At 39.8% G+C, this 21,774-nt stretch overlaps 1 protein-coding gene across 1 annotated transcript; it reads right to left on the minus strand.

The window, feature by feature from the left end:
• Positions 1–13,516: 13,516 nt before the first annotated feature.
• LOC149090049 (uncharacterized protein F54H12.2-like) lies at positions 13,517–14,836 on the minus strand. Its single transcript, XM_089235201.1, has one exon. The coding sequence runs from the start codon at positions 14,834–14,836 to the stop codon at positions 13,517–13,519; it is 1,320 nt and encodes a 439-aa protein (XP_089091327.1).
• Positions 14,837–21,774: the final 6,938 nt, after the last annotated feature.

A 21,774-nucleotide genomic window follows, 5' to 3' on the forward strand; every position in this document is an offset into this window, starting at 1 on the left:
GGTGCATTTGGGAGCTTAGGTGCAGTAGTACTCAATGAAGTGGCAAAACTATCAAAGGGTGCATGGCCTTTACTGCTCCCACAAGATTCTTCACAGGGCTTTGGAGCATTGGGTATAGCATTTTTAACTAAGCTGTTTTTTAATTTGATGTTCATGAAACACCAATCCTGGAAATGTCTCTCACAAACACGACCATTGGCATGTAGTTTTTCAGCAGAAACTCCTATAAGTTTCGGGTTGTTACAGGCAGCTACCCATTTTTGACACCTGCAAAGAAAAAAAAATTGTACATGAGAAATCTATTTTTCATTAAGGAAAGTAAAAATGAATAAATCAATGAAACTGAAAACTTTTGATTACAACAGTAGGTATGAAAAAAATCATGATTTTTTTGCAAACTATTATTTTGATTTGAATTATTTTGTGAAATAAAAATCAACTGATTGTTTACCAAGATTATCTTGATATTTATTGAGAATTTTTATTTCCTCATCTCATTTTTCAAATTTAACTAATTAGATTTTCTTATATTATTCTCCATATATATTTAGCATATCTTCTATATTTCTTTCAATTGAGAAGTTTCTGACTATCACATTCCCGTATCATCTCCTGAAGCCAGAATCACGAATGTCCAAAATTCACCCTCTTTTTGTTATCAGAAAGATAAGTTATTTTGCTTCCTAATCACATTCATATTTCAGGCAAAACAGAAATGCAAATGTGTATACTATCGAAGCACGCCACAAAAAGCATTTTAGGAAAATAAATTCTGTGGAGTAACATGAGCAGAGTGAACATTCAAATGTCATTTACGTTTTTTTCCCATGGACTTTCATGCTTTGACGACAAAATTTTGCATACCACTAGGTTATTTTTACTTAAACTATTCAACACTAAATTCTGTTGTTCAAATCACCGAAATTTTACGTCATAATTTTAAGCAGTCTACTCTGCAGAACAGTACAAGACTAATGTGTCATTCCTTGATAGTATTTTTATGTAAGCTGTTGTATTTTTGAGAAATGGTGGAGCCGAAAACGGAATTGTATTGATCAGCATATTGTAGGAAAATAGCATACTTTAATGTGACAAAAAAACTATTACACAATATAATTAAATGTGGTTATACAGAGCGGATAAACATCGTGGCCCGGGAAGTAGAAAAGATAAACAACAGAAGAAGGACGGCATTGACCACAGTTTTTAGTTCGTAGTTGTTGTAGTTTTCACAACATTCCTCCCCTCACAATGGAATGAATCTCTCGACCGATGTTCTCTTACGAGTCGACCTACGAAGAACAGAAGAGGGTTGACTCGAAATCGGTGCAGAGCATTCAGGATGTCCAACTGAAGTATTGGCAGTAACTGCATAACCACCATCAGCAGGTTTGGGAGCAGTCTCTGGACACCTTGAATCGTTAGTAGAAGGGGGCAGCAATATTTGATAGTCCATATAGTACTCAGAGATGGCATTGCAGGATGTTTCTCTGAAGAATGATCTTTTCTCATTTGGTTCTGATGACGTTTCCATTTCCCACGATTTGTCTGAACCAAATACATCATTTTGCCAAGATGTTTGAGAACTTTGGCATTAACCCACTTAGGACCATTCGAATAGTTCTTACAAAAAACTCTGCTGTTAATACTGAACTTGTGGGTAGTACTGTCTTGTGAAAATGTAATGTTTTTATCCTTTGGAGGGAATAACAGGGAGAGCAGATTTCTAGGCTGTCTGCCATGCAATAGTTCTGCAGGAGACTTATCACAACCCGGTTTCGGTGTTATCCTGTATGTTATCATAAGCTTTTGGAGTGCTTCTGACTTGTGGTCTCTTCCCCACACCGCTTTTTTCATAGCTTCTTTGAATGTCCTGACGAAACGTTCTGCTTCGCCATTAGAGGCGGGATGAAATGGAGCAGTAGTAAGATGCTCGATACCATTCAATTTGCAAAAGTCCTCAAAAACTTTGCTAGTAAATTGTGTACCATTGTCTGACACAAGTGTGATCGGCAAACCTTCAATGATAAATACTTTCTTTAGAGCTTCAATAGTCGCTTCTGAAGTAGTGGATTTCATCTCGATCACGTAAGGAAATTTTGAATATGCATCAACAATGATAAGCCACATGGAATTTTGGAAGGGACCCGCAAAGTCTATATGAATTCTGTTGCCAAGGATCATCTGGTTTTGACCAGTCCTGGAACATTGCTTTTGGACAAGCTTTCTCACGTTGACATGATTGGCATTGGTTTGCAGCGTTTTCAATCTGCTGCTCGATCTGTGGAAACCAGCAATATCTTCGAGCCATCTGTTTCATTCGAACCATTCCCCAATGACCAATGTGAAGAGTCTTGAGAACTGATCGGAATGATTACACGAAGACATTCAGTTTGGAGTAGCAAGATACCTCGGTTGACAGAGAGTGAATTTTTTCTTAGACAGTATGGTTTTACATCCTCATTGTTCTCCGGCAAGTCTTTCGGCCAACCATTCTGAATATAATGGAGAACTTTTTTCAAAATTTTGTCCTTAGCAGTTGCTTCTTGTATTACTTTGTAGTCAACTGGATAGCGAGATATGTATTCATCCACCTGTCAAATTCTACATCTGAACCAACTGGAAGTCTTGAAAGAGCATCAGTATTTCCATGCTGCATTGTTGGTCTATATTTGATATCGTACATATATCCCATAAGAATAATTGCCCAACGTTGAAGTCTCTGAGCAGTCATTACGGGAAGTTGCTTGTTGGGATGGAATATGGATACCAGGGGTTGGTGATCCGTGAGTTCGAATTTTCTGCCATACAAATACTGATGAAATTTTTTCACACCATAAATAATGGATAAAGCCTCTTTTTCGATTTTTCGATTTGACTGTAGGCTTTTTGTGTATCAGTCAATGTCTTGGAAGCAAAAGCAATCGGTTTTTCTGAACCATCGGAATATCTGTGAGAAATCACAGCACCTATGCCATAAGATGATGCATCAGTTGCCAAAATCAGTGGCAATTCTGAGTTGTAATGCACTAGTCTGGTAGCTTTAACAATGTGTTCTTTCAATTTCTGGAATGCTTCCTCTTGTTCTTGCTTCCATTCGAATTTGACATTTTTTCTTCGCAGTTTGTTCAAAAGACCTGCCAGCTGAGAAAAACCAGGAATGAACTTGTTATAGTAGTTGATTTTTCCAATAAATGAATGCAGTTCCTGGATATTTTTAGTTTTGGGTAAGTCTTTCAGTGCTGCAATATTAGAATCTGATGGTCGCACCCCATCTGCGTTGACTATGTACCCCAAGTACTCAACTTCGGACTGGAATAATTTGCATTTTGGCTTGCTACAGCGAAGACCATTGCTTTCTAGACGATGGAAGAGTTCATCGAGAGCTTTGCAGTGCTCCTCGTCATTAGGAGCTGTGACAATAATGTCATCCAGGTAATTAGCACAACCAGGAATACCAGCTATGAGCTGTTCAAGGAAGCACTGGAATATGGCTGGTGCACTAGCCACTCCGAAAGGAAGTCTTTGGCACTCGAACAATCCATAGGGTGTATTGACAACTAACAGTCTCTTTGAATCGTCATCCAACTCAAGTTGAAGATAGGCATCGGAAAGATCTATCTTGGAAAATCTTTGCCCATTTTTGAGTTTCTGGAATAATTCTTCAGGTCTTGGAATAGAGTACTGATTTACATCGATTTGAGAGTTCACTGCGACTTTGTAGTCACCGCAAATGCGAATAGAACCATTCGGTTTATTTACAACAACTATAGGAGCTGCCCATTGACTTGTAGTACACGGCTTCCAGATGCCTGCAGAAGTCAGACGATCAATTTCTGCTTTGACAGCAATCTCCTGAGAAAATGGAATAGGACGTGCTTTGCAGAACTTCGGTCGAGCATTTGGCTTCAGAAAAACACTAGCCTTGTAAGAATTACACTTCCCAAGTTCATCTCGAAATACATTTTCATGCCTCTGGAAAACTTGTGCGGACAATTTTTCATGAAGAGTAGTTGTTGCCAATGTAATCATTCGCTGAACAGAGTCATCAATGTGAAAATCAAACGCTTTGAACCAGTCTAATCCAAAAATATTACATCCTTCTGCAGTATTCGTAACAAGAAGAGGAAGGTCCATGATTTTACCCTTATATTTTACTGTGATCAGAATTTTTCCTTTTAGCGGAACTTCAACACAGCCATATCCTTTCAGCTTTGTAGTAGATGAACTGCACGGTGGTGACCCAAGAGCTTTGTATCCACTGGTCCCAACTAAGGAACATGAAGCACCCGTATCTAATTGAAAAGGCTTGGTTACTAACCATCAATGAAATGAGTAATTTGTTATCTGTACAGTCCACGCCAGCATTCACAGTTTCTGTAATCTGAAAAGAGGTATTAGCGCGCTGAGGTTTCTGATTTGGAGAATGTTTCTTTGCATTATATTTTTTTCTTGAATAGCAAACGGCCCCCTTTTTTGCAAAAATGACAAGTGACCTCACGAAATTTACACTCGGACCTCAGGTGTCTGCCGCCACAGCCATAACAGGTACCAGGTACATCACCAGGTTTTTGCGAAGACTGAATTTCACTTCTCTTGGAATTCTTCGACCGCGACTTTGAGTATGAATTTTTCCTTTGCAGAACTTCACACAGCGGAGGATTATTGAAAGTTGATGGACCATTAGAATACTCTTTCAGAGTCCGCACGGTGCGCTGGGTGGCTTCAAAAGCTTCCGCAATTTTGAGGACATCTTCAAGACTGGGGTTCGTATGCTGGAGAGCCGCAGAGCGAACTTGGTCATGAGGAGTATGAAGAACTATGGCATCACGAATTAGAGTCCACGAAAGATTGGGAACATCCATCACGACTACATACAAATCTACAGTCCCTTGCAATTCCTCGTAAGTCAGAGACTCATTCCGCGTACGTCTGGCCTGATTGTATATGACATCTGAGAAATTCACATCTAGCAGCAAGCACATGGGTTTTAGATTCGAAATAAGAAGTGAGTTTCTGTACAATGTCCGCATACGAACGAGTTGCGACATCGGCTTCCGCGAACAGTTTCTGAAGTAATTCAAAAGTTTCAACACCGACCCATGACGAGAAATATGCACGTTTCTGCTCGTCTTCGGTGACGCCGTGGGCTTCGAAATGTTGATTCACGCAGCACAGGTACGTGCTCCAACGGTCGTGGATCCTATCGAAATGACGAAATGCAGAGACGCTTACCTTCGGTGATCCGGCTCGTCGTCCAAGAATTTGCTCCAGCAGTGCCTGTTGATTTCGTTGCTGAGCTGCCAACAAATTTTCCATCCATTGCTGCTGTTGAAGTAGCACCTGATGAATATCCGCGGCACTGGGATTAGTTTTCGCCATCGTTTGGAAAAAGATACCAATATTCAAACTTTCCTCGTCGCCATATCTGTTGTATTTTTGAGAAATGGTGGAGCCGTAAACGGAATTGTATTGATCAGCATATTGTAGGAAAATAGCATACTTTAATGTGACAAAAAAACGATTACATAATATAATTAAATGTGGTTATACAGAGCGGATAAACATCGTGGCCCGGGAAGTAGAAAAGATAAACAACAGAAGAAGGACGGCATTGGCCATAGTTTTCAGTTCGTAGTTGTTGTAGTTTTCACAACATAAGCAAGAATTTTTTTTAAACATTTTTTTCAGAGAAATGTAGCTTGGTTGACTAAGTATTATCGCCATAGCAATTTATAGTTAACATATTTCATTAAAATAGTTTTAGAGTTTCATAAAAATAAATGTTAATTTTAAACAATTCCAGAGAATAACTCACTTCACAAATGTGAACAATTTTTTTATAATCTGAATCAGTTATCTTCCTCTTTGATCAGACGAAATGATTAGGAGTTAGGACACCACAGAATTTATATCAATACATCTATCAACATGAAATAGGGTCGACATGTCCTGTAAAAGTGAAAGAAACATTGTTATTGGACATAGTTTTCCAGATACAGAAATAGCTTCTAAAAAATTTATGTGGTCTACATATCTTTGTGATGCAGGGGCTTGACTGACAAACTATAAATATACTCACATGAATGAAATTACCATTTTTTGAAATTAAAAAATTTCAATAAGTACCATAGTATTTTTTTAAATTTGTGTGCAAAAGAATTTCAATTTTTTATGCCTTTCCAAGCAAAACTTTTGGAAAATTTATCTTTTCTTTAGAAAAATTATCCTGAGCAGGTTACATGAGCTTTCCCAGTATCATTATCACCAATTATTTTATTTAAATTAACATTAACTAGAGAGTTTATTAATTGTAAATTTACATTAATTACAAGTGTAGAGAAATGTCACACATTGTGGACGAAATGTATTCTGACTCCAATTGATGAAACGGTTGATAATATTTAAGTTCATTTAATTTTAGAAAACTATTTATCCACTTCTTGCTTGACCCCATCTGAAGCTGGAAAAATTTTGGCTTCCTCCCAAGAACTGCGAATGGGCCAGCGTATGGCTGTTGCAGTGGGTGCCGGACCATATCCTGGCGGACGAAAACGTGCGAAGCTTTGGGTAGGTCATCATGGACGAAGACTGACTTCGAGCTGTGATCTGAAGCAGGTTTCGGTCGAATCTGTTGGAAGTGCTCCCTCAGGTTATGTAGGGTCTGCTTCTGCGATTTCGGACCTGAAAAAGAAAGAAAAAACTCTCCAGGCAAGCGGAGATTAATACCATATACTAGTTCAGCTGGGGAAATATTTAAGTCTTCCTTGAGTGCAGTTCGAATGCCGAGCATGACCGCTGGTAATTTCTCGGTCCATCTCTCGGTAAAGGTCAAACTGCATTTTAGAGCTTCTTTCAGCTGTCTATGGAAGCGTTCGATCATCCCATTGGCTGAAGGATGGTAGGCAGTAGTTCTATTCTTTTTCGTCCCATGAATTTGGCCAAAGCTGAGAAAAGATCACTTTCGAAATTGCGACCTTGATCTGTCGTGATGACATTTGGTACACCAAATCTGGCTACCCAACCTGAAAAGAAATTTTCGGCCACTGTTTGCGCTGATTGATCTTTCAACGGAATAGCCTCTGGCCATCGAGTGAAACGATCAATGCAGGTGAGAAGGTAGCAATATCCTTGTGATGGAGGTAGAGGTCCAACGATATCAAGATGCACATGGCTAAATCTATCACTAGGTAAGGGAAAAGATCCCATTGGAGATTTAGTGTGACGGCTGATTTTAGATCGTTGGCACTCCATGCATTCTTTACACCACTGTGAACAGTCCTTTTACAAAGACTTCCATATGCGTTTCTTTACTGCGGCAGTAGTTGGTCGGGGACCAGAGTGAGCTAGATTGTGAATGGTCTGGAACACTGATTTCCGAAAGTCTCTGGGAACGTACGGGCGTACATGTTCAGTTGAGACGTCGCAATGCAATGGTGGAGTTCCAGAGGTCAGAATAATTGGTTTGAAAGTCAATGAAGAACCATTTTGCAAGTGCTGAAGTTCTTCATCAAGTTTCTGTGCCTCCGCGAGTTCTGCATAATCTATGTCACTGGGCATTTCTATTTGCTCTAAGCGTGAAAATGCATCAGCCACACAGTTCTTGTCACCAGAAATGAAACGGATATCGGTAGTGAATTGACTGATGAAGTCGAATTGTCGCTGTTGACGAGGAGAATTTTTATCATGCTTTTGCTGCATAGCAAAGGTCAACAGACGATGATCTGTAAAAATTGCAAACAATCTACCTTCAAGGGTGAAACTGAAATGCTTTAGAGCACAATATGCCGCTAACAGTTCTCTATCGTATGTGCTGTATTTGCTCTCAGCAGGTGTTAAACGACGAGAAAAAAATCCTAATGGCTCTGATTTAATATTAACATTTTGTTGCAACACTGCGCCAATACCCAAATCGGATGCATCAACGAGTAAGGACAGTTTACCATCTGGATGTGGATGAGCTAACAAAGCTGCGTCTGCAATTGATTGCTTACAGATTTCGAAAGCATTGTTAGTTTGCTCAGTCCATTGAATGGGGGGGGGGTAGAATCATTCTTTTTACGACCCTTAATGAGATTATACAGATGTAGTTGTTGCAAAGCTGCCTTGGGAATGAATCGGCGGTAAAAGTTAACCATAGCTAAAAAACGTCGTAATGCACGAGCTGATGTTGGTTTTGGATAATTTGTAAGAACTAAGACTTTTTCGGGTGCGGGTTTAATACCCTCTTTTGAAATTAAGCAACCCATAAATGGTAGTTCTTGAACACCAAATATGCACTTGTCAAGATTTAAAATAAGACCTTTTTCATTCAGGCTTGTAAAAACTGCTTCCAAATCAGTCAAGTGAGTTTCAGCGTCGGTAGAGGCGACGAGAATGTCGTCGAGATATGCAAAATATTGAAGTTCTTTCAAAGTTTCATGTATGAATCTTTGAAAAGTTTGTCCAGCATTCCGTAACCCAAAAGGCACGTACTTATACATATTAATACTCAAATAAACCTACGGGTGTTATGACGGCTGTTTTAGGAATGTCGCTAGGTTCTACCGGAATTTGATGATATGCACGTTTTAAATCAATTTTACTGAAAATTGATTTGCCGTGTAGTTCAGCTGCAAAATCCTGAATATGTGGTATTGGATACCTGTCAGGTTCTGTAATGGCGTTCAATCGTCGGTAGTCACCGCATATTCGCCATTCACTGTTGTTTTTTGGTACCAAGTGAATTGGACTGCACCACGAGCTTTTAGAAGGACGACAAATTCCTTGATCCACCAATTCCTCAAATTCTCTCTTAACTGCTGTTAATTTATCAGGTGGCAGTCTACGAACTCGTGAAAAAATTGGAGGACCTTGAGTTGTGATGCAATGTGTGGTACCATTATCCTTCGGAACAACATTGGTAGAAGAATTAGTTAGATTAGGAAACTTTGATAGTAACGCGTGATATTTCGTGTTACCAGTTATTGCTGTTATGCCCGTGCTAGGATGGGATGTATGTTTACCACGAACGCTGTCTGAACTAATGTGATCAATCAACAGATTATTTTTGATGTCGAGTAGAAGTCCGTAACGTTCGAGAAAATCCACTCCCAAAATGGGTCTTGATACGTCAGCAATAATGAAAGTCCACCGAAATTTTCGTGGAAATCCTAAATCTAAGTTCAATACGCGCGTTCCATAGGTGTTAATTTCCGAACCGTTTGCTGCGAATAACGTAACATTTTTATTTGAAGCAGGTTTGAGATTTTCAGTAGCAGGAAGAACCGAAACTGTAGCGGCGCTGTCGACCAAAAATTTGAGACCTGAATTTTGATCCTTAATGAATAAGCGACTATGTGTCTCACCCGCAGATTTCGTCGCATAAAGCTGCGAGCTGACTAGTTTCCCTGGAAATCACATGGTGGAATGCACCTATGAGCTTTATCTCCAAATTTGTAGTGAAACCAGCATTTTGTAAATTTTTTCCGTGATGGTGATTTTGCGCGTTGGTTGCGCTCCCTAGATCGCGATCTAATACCATGCGAAAGTTTGTTAACCATTTCAGTTAAATCCACAATGCGAGCTTCCAATTTACTAATTCTATCATCGGAATCTTTATGGATAGAAGAAACAGAAGGTGTCATTTGTGAGACTTCCGCAATTTTATCAGCCACAGTTGCCGAGCCATCTAATTTGTCGGTACTCGCTGACAGAATCTTTTGTGCTGTTACTGGCAGGCGTTGTAGCCAAAGCATTTTGAGAACATCATCGGAGAGTCTCTTAGAAGCCAGTTGGGTCATTTTATGTAGCAACTGTGAAGGTTTCTGGTCACCTAATGTCATATCGGAAAGTAGAGTACGAATACGAGCAGTTTCCGATTCTGCGAATTGACTGATCAAACGTGCTTCTATTACCGCATAAGGATCATCCCACGCAGGATTAGTGATGATATCAGCGACGTACGTCGAGAGTTCACTATCGAGGGAGGTGACGACATAATGGAATTTAGTTTCAGATGACGTAATGGACGCGATAGAAAATTGCGATTCTAAATTCGAGAACCATAGCTCAATATTATCACTCCATAACGGTGGTGGCTTAACTGCCACTCTTAAAACTTCCTCTGTATTCGACATCGATAGTTTAGTATGCGTCAACGAAACTAGCGTGGTTTTAGAAACGAGATGAGAAACCTTCAAAAGTCACTTACTGTGCTGTTGCGTTGTCTGTTGTAATCCGAGTTCACCACTGTAGAGAACTGGCACACATTGTGGACGAAATGTATTCTGACTCCAATTGATGAAACGGTTGATAATATTTAAGTTCATTTAATTTTAGAAAACTATTTACATCGGTTAACAATATTAATTCACATTATAAAAAAGGAGAAACTATACACTTGCGCGAGAGCAACACACTGAGGAAGAAGTAGGTCACGCAAGGGAAAACAGTTCGCTTGTCCCCTTTTTTGCCTCTGCCACCCACACATCAGGCGGTGCACGAAAGGGGGCGAGAGATGACGCCACACAAGTAAAAACGTGCTGCCCTGACATGTCTACCCCCTCAACGTCCGTGAAAATGAATTGAAATATTACAATTGTATATATGTCTATATCTATCTTCAAAGCACATTATTATTACCCCTACCAATGTCAGGCTCTTTCCCCTTCAGTGAAATTTCGCGCAATTTTACGGTTCTGTGGTGAAATGAAAATTACGGATGAATGACTGACTATAGCCCTGATAAATCAATTCTTTTATCATGTCCTAGAAAATAATATAAAATGAATGAAATTTTTTACTTACCTGTTGCTGTCTTTCGGAAATTTATAAATGTGAACACCAGTCTTCGAGTTCATTTTGCAACCATCAAATCTGCAATAAAACTTCGGATACGCGGACATATTCAATAAATATAGCTACAAGGTATGTAGAGAATTTTAGTTGGCCCTTAGAAGGACCTTTTTTAGAATTTTAAAGATTAAAATTCGCCAAAAAAAATCAAGAGCAATAGCTAACCAACCTAACCAAGCGTCTTTACGTGAGTAAAGTAAACAAAATGGTGTGAAGGGGAAAAAAGACGATTCCTTCCCGACGCAAGCAGCCAATCACAGGCCAGCAGCAGGAGTTTGTCCTTCCTCAACAGAGAGGGCGCTGATGTCATGTTTGGATTCCGGTTTTTCCATAGGACTGTTCACGCTTACTCTTAATGCAGCTTTGGTGTACTGTTTGTTCTCATTCCTCTTGTAACCGTCCTTGTGTGTGTTGTGTAGTTTGTAGTAATGAGTGTTTCTGTAATAAAACCATATATTGTAATTGATCCACGGACTCATCCTAATATTAGCGAGGAGGAGAACGAAGGGCCACGGGTTGGAGCTCGACTGGTTGAGGTTTTACCTGAATGCATTGATTTCTTTTTCAGAAAATAAGTCGAGAGCTTCCTTCCGACGCTTCTGGAACAAGATACGGCAAAGGTTGCGGTAGCATTCGACGGTGAACTTCAACGACCTGACCTGATCCCCTGCCCAAATTCTTTTTCTCCCACGCTAGTTACGTCCCCCTTAGTGCTTTTTTATTTTTGTGCTCATGCTGCATTTGGTGCCTTGCTTACAGCTTGTCTGCTAAAGGTAAGTGCTTTTTGCTTGCCGCTTATCTTAGAATATGACGAGATTTTGTCCACTAATTGGCTCCACCGCCGGAGGCCAACTGCATAGGATTGAAGCGCAAATCGATCTATTTGACGATGATTCTGATATAGTGGAGTATTTTTGCTTGCTAAAACCATGGTTAGGTGAATATTCGGATAAACAAAGAAGTCTCAGCAGTGTAGGTGACGAAAATTGCACCACTGCAGTAGAGTTTGATAAGGTTTTGGAATTATTTGGTGATTATATATGTTGCGATGAAAATGATGGTGTCGAATTGGTGGAAAATATTGTGCATGCAACGGTAAAATTTTTCTCCGAAATAAAGAGGAACCCATGAGTAGTATCGGGCCCGGTCCACCGCCGGAAGTGACGTCACACTTCCGGTGGTGAGATCTAGTACGAGGTGTCTTATCGCACTTCCGGTGTCTTATCTCTTTTCCGGTGTTAAGTGGCAGCTGTTGTTTATTAAATGACTTCCGGTGGTGAGATATAGTACGAGGTGTCTTATCGCACTTCTCGTGTTTATTAAGTGACCTCTGTTGTCTATTAGGTGACCTCCGTCGTTTATCTCTACAGAATGCCGACATCCGGTCATTAAGTGACATCTGCTGTTAATTAACTGACTTCCGGTGTCTTATCTCTATTCCGGTGTTTATTAAGTGACATCTGTTTTCTATTAAATGACTTCCGGCGTTCTCAATAGAACCCAGAGTTCAAAGAACATCCGGTCATCAAGTGACCTCTGTTGTCTATTAGGTGACCTACGCTGTTTATCTCTACAGAATGACGACATCCGGTGTTTATTAAGTGACATCTGCTTTCGATTAAGAGACTTCCGGTGTCTTATCGCTATTGGCTGTTGCTGCCTCATCGCTATTGGCTACTGCTACCTTGTCGCTATAAACTTCCGGGGGATCGGTCGTCATCATTCTCAGTACAGAGGGTTCCATTATGCAACAGGAGACGGATATCGCTGTGACGGCCCAGAGAAAATTTTTTAGTCGTGAAGAAACCGGAAAAGCCTTAATCGGGATCATCGTTGTGTCCGTGATTATAATTATCACTTTATCTAGCCTTGCATTGACTGCGTACGACGACCCAAGCTTTAAATTTAGAGGAAACTGTTCCCGTTCCGAATCTCTTGGTGATGGTGTTTTTTTCACGAAATGTAATACAATTTATGATATTCGTGTTTTTGTCAATAACACACCGACGATAAAAGGAATAAATTTAAATTCCAGACAGATGTATAAACTTATCGAGCATGCAATCGATATCTTGATATGAATAAATATTTGAACTGAATGAACTTGTTGTGTCTCATTTTACTACGCGTGAAGATTATTCACATAACATTTTAATAAAAAAACTTCAAACGACAGAAATAAAAGACAACACAATGTATCGGCAAAATCTCTTTATTACTTTTTGAAAAACATTCGTACAGCAAAATGTTTTTTCACATACTGATAAACAGCAAAATCATTTCCTTTTCTGTTTAGTTTCTTAACAATACTTTCCAAACTTACATTTCTACTTCTCTGTATCACGAAGAACACAGCATACTGTCCACATACATTGGAGGTAGGTGATTGTAGAGGAGTCCAGTTCCATAAAATGTTTTTATATCTTCTTGTAAATGATGCAATTTCTTTTCCGTAAGTCTCTGGTTTCTGTCCGTAAGAATCGAAATATTCCAAGGTGTTCTTATCCGGAATGTTGATTGCCATCCAGTGAGAACCAGGTTCTGTATGCTTATCTGCGTTCACAACTAAAGACGCCGGATAAGTTTGAATATGCACAGGTAACATGTCACATGGAAACACGCCGATGAAATATGGTGTTTCCCGCTCTAAAATTGTTTTTATTTGAGACGAATACATATTTTAACTGCTGAAATCATGGAGGATGTTTCGTGCCTGATTTATTTCTACGACGTTGTCGAACTCCAGGTAGACAATGACAGAGACTGGTTGGACAAGCGGGGCTTTAAACTTTGTTTCCAGTCGTAGGTTGCCGTGCCTGATCAGATTGAAATGATCACCTTGGCAGAGATCGGCGCTGAGATCAAAGGCGTAGATAGCGTACCCCAATGGGAACTCACTTCGAGAGATGTCTATACCCCTGTCTTGGCATGCTTTTTCAGTACCTAAAAACAAACTATGATACGCTCTGACATATAAGCCTTGATCATACTGGGGCTCTAGAGGCTTGAAAGGTACTGGCTGTCCGTCAGTATACGCGGCTATGAAGTTAAGATCGTAATGTTTAAACTCGAACGGCGATTTGCTATACGATCCCGAAAAAGCGTCGTTGTCTACTAAAGCGACTACCACTCTCTTGGGTAATTGTCCAACGACGACACTGTCTTGAACCCACGACATGCTACCCTGATGTAGCGAGTAAACTTTACATATTACTCTGTCTATCGGATACTTGGCTGGAGTATGGCTCAGAGCTTTCGCATGTCCCACAAGCACACCAGGAGACACTTTGACATGTCTTATGTATAAACAGGCGTCACGGAGAATGACTTTGAAGTTTGCATCTTTGTCTGGTGAAAGGAGACAGAATTCTGACTTGCTACGTATTATTTTTATTCTTAGAGAGACAAGATTCAGTAGGAGTCGCTGTTGACAAAATATGTCTCCGTGAATAGTACCCATCATGTCGACGGTCTTACTTTCTTCGATGAACGCTGCTCGTTGTATTAGACCTTCGTTGGGATCCTCTGACTTCGGGTCCACATCACTCATTTTTCCGGCAGTGTCTTTGTAAAAGAGTTCTGTAGTCAGTTGGCTGGTTTTGCTTTCGTTTCCGTGATTCAGGAGTTTTTCTATCATAGCTCGGTAGGGGTACGTGTTACTGGAAGATGATATCAGACGGTCATTCAGGGAAACATCAACTTGGGAAAACATGGATTGCAAGAATAGGTTCACAGGGGCGACTTTACTCCCTTTATCCAGAAAAGTTCCATCGCCTTTCACGACCTTAGCTCTCACATGAATTAACGTTTGAGAGAGATCCAGATACTCGTCACCACTTCCGCCAATGTTAAATTCCAGTGGGCCACCATCGGAGACGTTTGAAATTGGGTAATAGGTAACCCATTTTCCACTTTCTATGGTAGTCTGTGTTCCAGGTAGAGTGAAAAGGTTGAGTTCAGATTTTGCCAGTTGAGGAGAATCCTTCAAGAGAAAAGCCATCACGGATCGAAAATATCGTGTGTGTTCAGGCTGGGTCGTTTGGCTAAAATGATGCGTTTCACCTTCTTACGTTTCCTTTTATGTCCCGCTCCAAACATGAACCGAGTCTTGGCCACTGCTTTCTCCGTCAGTATCTTTCCAGCTTCACCCATTCTTCTTTTCGCTGCTTTTTTGACGTTTTCCCCTTTCATTACGTCATCAACAATATCAGCGCCGGAGCGTAAAATCTGTTTGCCAACAGTTTTAGCTCCTTTTTTTAGAAAAGGTAAGGCTACTCTAAAAAGACTGCCGAATATGTTTCCTAGTCCATATCCTCTCTGCATTACAACGCCCGAATAATACGGCAGGCCTTGGCCGGCTTGTTGGACATAATAGTCTTCAAACTGTTCAGTGCAACAATGGTATGGAACCTTCATCTTTCGCATCTAGTTCGTAAATGATAATAGGTCGATAAGACCGGTGTTTTTATAAGAGTTGTCTCATGCGGAAGTGAAGAATCAGAATCGATTTTCCTCTACTGAAAGGTATGTGATTTCCCGAACTGTCTCGAATTTCTATCTCTATAGTCTGGAATTCTTTTCGAGCAATAGGGAGATAGTGAGGTCTATCATAATGAGAGCTTATAACCTCGTTATCTTTTCCTTTCACGCGAACGACTCTCAGTAGTGGAGCTTGCACATCTCCCACAACCTGAGGCTGCACGATATCTGAATAGACGTACAAAACTGGAAAAAACACGTTTGTGTCAGCAACGTAAGGACTTTCGGTAGTTTCTTCGATCAGCAATGGTTCAAATCCCAGCAGCTCCGCAATGCCAGTTTTTAACAGAAGTTTTGCACCATCTTTTAGAGTTATTTTCACTTTTCTCGTGTTTTCGTTGAAATTAAACACTATTTTGTTTCTTAAAGCCGGTATCTTCATACCGTTCAAGAGATCGGGAACTGTCTCGTAATATCCGACTGGAACGTTTCTTCCATGTAGTTTGTCATCACCCAGATCGAATCCGAACAGATTATTTTTTTCGGTTATGTTGTACCACGTGTGAGAATAAACAATCTCCGAAAGTGCACACTCCCATTCACCAGTCAAGCTTATTGGAAATGGCAGTCTTGTGACAAAATGGGATATAGTGTTTTCAGGATAGTATGATCCTGAACTGTCGCTGGGGAGTGTTACATAGAACGACATCTTGTTGAATGACTGATAAATGCGCAAACACTGTCATTTATATACGCTTGAGATGATTCACCCATGCGTTGAACTTGCTGTCGTAGCCTTTAAATTTTACGTAATACTCCATTCTACCTCTCAATTTGCGTCTTTTTAGAATTTTTTCTACTTGATAATATTCGCTCGGCTTCACCTTCTGCAATTCAGATTCGTAAAAAGTACCCTGGACAATCTCACCGTCAGAGTCGCTTATCCTGTACACTGGAGGTAAGCGCTCGAGTCTCTCTTTAATAGTGAAAATCTCTCGAGTCCAATTATGTTCATATCCTTTCTCGAAAACCATTTTGACACGACTTATGCGGACCGTATCTCCAATGTCAAACTTGAACTTTGTCTTCACGGGTCTCAAGATATCCTTATACAGTTCATTCCAAACGACCGATTGATTCTCTTCGGTAACAAGAACGGGTTTAGTCTTTATACTGCAGTGCCACGTGTTGTTGTAACTATGTAACAGATCGCTTAATACGTCTATGTATTTGTGCGTATTATTATGTGTGAAATATTTAAACATTTTCTGTTTTAGAGTTCTGTTGAATCTCTCGACGACAGAGGCTTTTTTCTCGCTCTCTGTTGAAAAATGTGTGATATTCATCGATTTTAGATAAACTTGCAGAGTTTTATTTTTGAACTCTGTACCTTTATCAGTCTGCAAATACTTGCATACGCGGCCTCTGAAAATTTTTCTGAACGCTTCGGTAACTTCTTTTCCGGTTTTATCTTTCAAGGGTATGGCCCAAGCGAACTTTGATAAAACATCGATACAAGTAAGTAAGTACTTGATGCCTTTGTTTTCCTTCTTCAGAGCCTGCATGTCTACCAAATCAGCTTGAAATTGTTCGTTTATACCTCCCACTATCACTCGATTCCTCTTAAAATTCTTCCTCGATGGCTTGTGCAAAGTATATGCTTCGTTACCCTGCAATATTTCTTTGACATCTTTCAAAGTCACGTTTTTACCGACTTCTCTCTGTCGCCTGTGAAACGCGTTGATTCCGCCAAAACTGGCCGGTTCGGAGGGACTTGTATATTTGTCCATATTTTTTCAAAATCGGATATTCTTTTCCTAAATCTTATCGCATCCTCGAGCCGAAACCCTCTTCTATCCTCGCCTCCAACTACGAATATTGATACGTTATCGCTAAAACACACCTGTTTCTTAGCTCTGTTCATTAGCAAATGAGAGTATAATTATATCGTGTGAGAATATATACTAGAAAAAAAAATAACACAGGTTTCTAAATTTTCACATTTTTATTGTATTATAGTTACAAGCTTAACCATTGAGAAGACATTATTTGTTCAACAGAATTTTTAAATGCTTCGTTTCCTCTAGGTACTTTTCCAAATTTCTTCTTTCGCAGATTATGTCGTGTTAGTTCCACGATATTTGTTCCCGGGACAACAACGCCATCTTGAACAAGTTCGCCATCCTCATTCCAAAACAGCTGTCTATTGTTCATTTTCATGGTGTCAACCAGTTCTCTAGCTCTTTTCTTCTGACTCGGAGCGACTTTTCGTATGATCATGTTCTCAAAATCGGGTCTTATATCTTCTTTCTTTTCCCCTAAAATTTTAGTATCCACATTTTCTGCGAACGCTAGGTACCTTTGCAATACCTGCAAATACTGTTTCGCTTTTTCATCATCTCTCAGACCTTTCTTCTTGAGAACAGTGCTGATATCACCATCTAACTTGCTTAGCTGTTGTTCTACAGCGTTCAAATGTCTATCTGCCGGAACGATGACGTATTTTTTAGCGTGCTCCATTTATGAGGGAGGAGATAACGGATATAGCTGCTGGTAAAAGTAGACTGAGAAAACCGTTACCTCTCTGGACTAAAATACGCCGTTTTTTATATAGTGGGAGATTCTTCTTAGACAGATTTCTCAGACTCCTCTTGTGACGACTGAGCTTAGCTTTCTGAGTTTTCGTGACAGGAACTTTACCTTTTAACACATTAAGACACACTTCGCAGAGGGCCCGTATGACACTGTTGCTACTTTTCTTTATCAATTCAGTGCGCTTTCTGCCTCTACAGCAGGTTAGCTCTTTAAGAGTTTCTAAATTTTGTTGTGCATACCTCGACATCTTGATCCTCACTGACAGTCGAAACCCCTTTCTCGTATATACATAGCGTATTTGACGGCCTTGATCAGTGCGCAATGGGGATGATTAAAGCCGTGTTTGAAACAGCGGACTTTAGGATTTGGTAAAGAGGGGGATTGAGGATAACCGATGAGATCGTAACAAGGCTTCCCCATCATCCGCTGTATGAACTTGCACTTATCTTGACCTTTGCAGTAAATAACAGAATACGAATCCGATAACAATGAAAGAATACCGGAAAGTTTGTCATAAGGTATGTCGCCGTCTCTCCAAGAAATATGATGTAGCTTAGACATTACCCATGTAGCAGACGCTCTTTCTTTACTGCTCAGTTCGGACCATTCGTAAGGTGGCTGGAAAGTATAGGCCCCGTAACTACTACCAACTAACGAAAAGTAAGCCAGTTCCTTAACTATAAATCCTCTCGAACCACATTGGAAACCTTCAAAGTCTATGACAAGACCCCCTTCCATGATGTGACCACTTTGGCTGCTCGACACGAAATGAATTTATCTGGGTTGGTAAGCGTAATATGTATCATCCTGGAAAAAACCGGTTCTCAGTCTCAATTGTTCTTCCGTATTCGGTTTCAAGTCTATCAACAGGTAGCCGTAAGCGGGTTTGCAGGCATCATTAAAAACCTCTTGAAAAAATGCTTGTCTACCCGGATACACTGCCTAGCTAAATGTTGAACTTGGCTTCTATCTCTCGGATTTTTGAACAAGACCAGATAATGTGCATTCAAAGATATTTCTCGCATCTGACTACCTTTATGAAAGAAATTTTGAACGATGAATATCACAGAAAGGTTTCTGTGGTGGCTTCCGCGAATAAACAAATTAGTTAATCGCCTGTCATTGCCTAGCTCTGACATCAGATCATCGATAACGAATAGCGTTCGTGAACCGATGTAAGACTCGTAATCTGTAGGTAAACCTTCTACGAATTTGACACCTGAAATCTGTTCATAAAACGATTGATAAATACCATAGAACCAGACAATTTCCGTAGGAAATGGATCAATCATTTTTTCGGCTATGAGTCTCGAAACAAAACGGGTTTTTCCCGAAGAAGTCGGTCCAGACACTATACATCCAAAAGGATGTTTAAGCTTCAACTCCTCCATCGTAAATGACAGATATTTCTGTTTGCATAACATTAAATACCAAAATAACACAAGAACGAGAGAAACAAATCTATAACAAACAATAAAAAATTTATTCATTAGAGTAGAGGTCTTCGCCGTTATTGCGATAATCAGAAAAAAAATTAGTACCCATAAGGTAATGTTGTAAAATCAGGCAGAAGAACCCTCTTGTCATATACGATGCCGTATTTCTTCTCTTCTACTCGGGTTGTGACACGCCTCCTTTTCATCTCTCTTGTAATTTTGTATTTGTCTTGAATGACGACCTTCGTGGAGAAATCCATTGACTGTACTAGAGCCTTCATAGTATCGAAGTTGAGAACTTCCGAATTCTTGAAGTTTAGGGTGAAGCCGCGAATCTTGCAGCACGTTTTACCGTCAGATCTCCTGTAGGCATAGTTTTTGGCTCCACCTGTTGTTATAAAAGTAATAAGAATAAATTTTCCGTTGATAAAATAATGAGAATTTTCGTTGAAAAATAATAAATTGAAAAAGGTACCTGACACAAATTCGGTAATCACATGACCATCGAGCTCATCTGTAAACTGTCCCAGGAAATCTCCCAATGGCGGGTCATTGTCACCATCGCTAGCATAGATGATTCTGAAATAATAGAAAAATCAAATAAATGAAAAATCAAATAAAAGAAAATTCAAATATAAAAGAAAAATCAAATGCAAGAAAATTCAAATATAAAAGAAAAATCAAATGCAAGAAAATTCAAATATAAAAGAAAAATCAAATGCAAGAAATGCTCACATAAAATTAGTTTCATAAAAATTTATAGATACTTACGAGTCCGTGTCAAAATACAACAAGGCATCGCCTAGTTTCTCCATCTCGGAGTATAGCTTCAAGCGAGCCCACGCTGTTGTAAAGGCAGCCAGGAAAACATTGGTCCTGTCGGTCTGGGGTATGAAATCCGACTTGTACTGCCATTCAACTGCAGCAACGTTCTCAGTTGGCAGATACAAGTCCTTGACCTGCAAAAACAAAAATATTTTTTAGTTTGATGAAATCAAATGTGAACATGTTAAATATCTTATGAAGAATCATAGCACATAATAATTATTAAAAAAGTACCTCTATCGCAGGATCATTCATCATCTTATAAAAATCGGAGGCTTTAGTCAAGTACGACAACTGTGACTTATTCTCCTGCATACCCCAGCGACCCCAGAAGCTGAAAAAAAGAATAGTTTGTTTTACTCTATCTTAAAAAAGCAGAATATTTAAAAAATACATAAAGATGTTGAAAAATTGATAGCTACCTATTCAGACATAGCTTCGCCACCTGTCGACGTCCGGGGTTAATATTAATGTTTCCTGGCTCCAACTGGATTCCTTCAACCTGGTCATATTGCTTCACGTATGAGTTTTTCTCCTCATTCGTGACGCAGTTAGACGGCCAACCCGAGGACTCCTGCTTGATTTTCAGGAAGGCGTTTATGTAGGGGGCAAAAAGACCTTCCCGAGATTCTTCGAAATGATAAACCTAGAAAAGAAGTTAAAACATATGACTACACAATATATTGCTAGAGTAATAAAGTGATGAGATTAAAGTGATGAGATTAAAAAAATACCTCGTAAATTTTCATCACGACGTAACCTTTTTCAACTGCCTTCTTGAGCTCTTCTGTAACCCATGTTCCCGTAATACACCTTTCCTCGTCGTTGTGGTGGCATTCGTTAGACAGTGTTTCCACGCACGAACGGCATAGGGGAAAAGTCAGCTTTCCGCCGGATCTAGAAAAAATGAAACTCATTAGTACCTGTTATAATGATATGTGAAAACAAATAAAAAGAAAAAAAATCATTCCATTTACCTGTATGGGAGTACGGGCAGATATAGTCCTCTTGGTGGCTGTACTTTGCACTTTATGATACCAAAATACGACCCCAGCTCCCCAAAGTTCTCCGTAATTATCCGGGGGTGGCCAACCGGATATCTGCAAATGAAAGGAAAATTCATTTAAAAACATTTCATACGTTAGGTCATAATAACTTATAAATAATATTTAAAGTACTTACCTGCAGTATTTATTGACCCACGGGTATAATGACGTGAAGTCAATGTATTTTGCTGTTCCTTGGTAGAACAGCTTGGTGGCATTGGTTCTACCACCATAAAATGCATCTCTGGGTGCCAACCTGTCGACATAGTGGAAATCCAACAAGAAACTTTTCAGACCCCCGTCCGTTTTCTTCATGGCATTGAAGTCATGCTCCCACATGACTTCAAGCCTGTACCCGCCTTGACGGATTTTCTGCTCTTGTTCTGATGTTTTCTTGTGGAGTTCCCACGTGTATGTCTGCGTGCTGGGATTCACCAGGTCCCTATCGAAGCACTGCGGGCAGCCGTGCCAATAGCATCCTGAAAAGAAAAAAAGAAACATGAAAAAAAATAATAATAATTAGAGAAAAAAGTTTTGAAAATAAAATCTGCAACGTA

The sequence above is a fragment of the Pholcus phalangioides genome, unplaced genomic scaffold, assembly GCF_987345545.1.
Source record: "Pholcus phalangioides strain wild (caught in Gottingen) unplaced genomic scaffold, Ppha-v1.0 ptg000001l_1, whole genome shotgun sequence".
Classification (NCBI taxonomy): Eukaryota; Metazoa; Arthropoda; class Arachnida; order Araneae; family Pholcidae; genus Pholcus; species Pholcus phalangioides.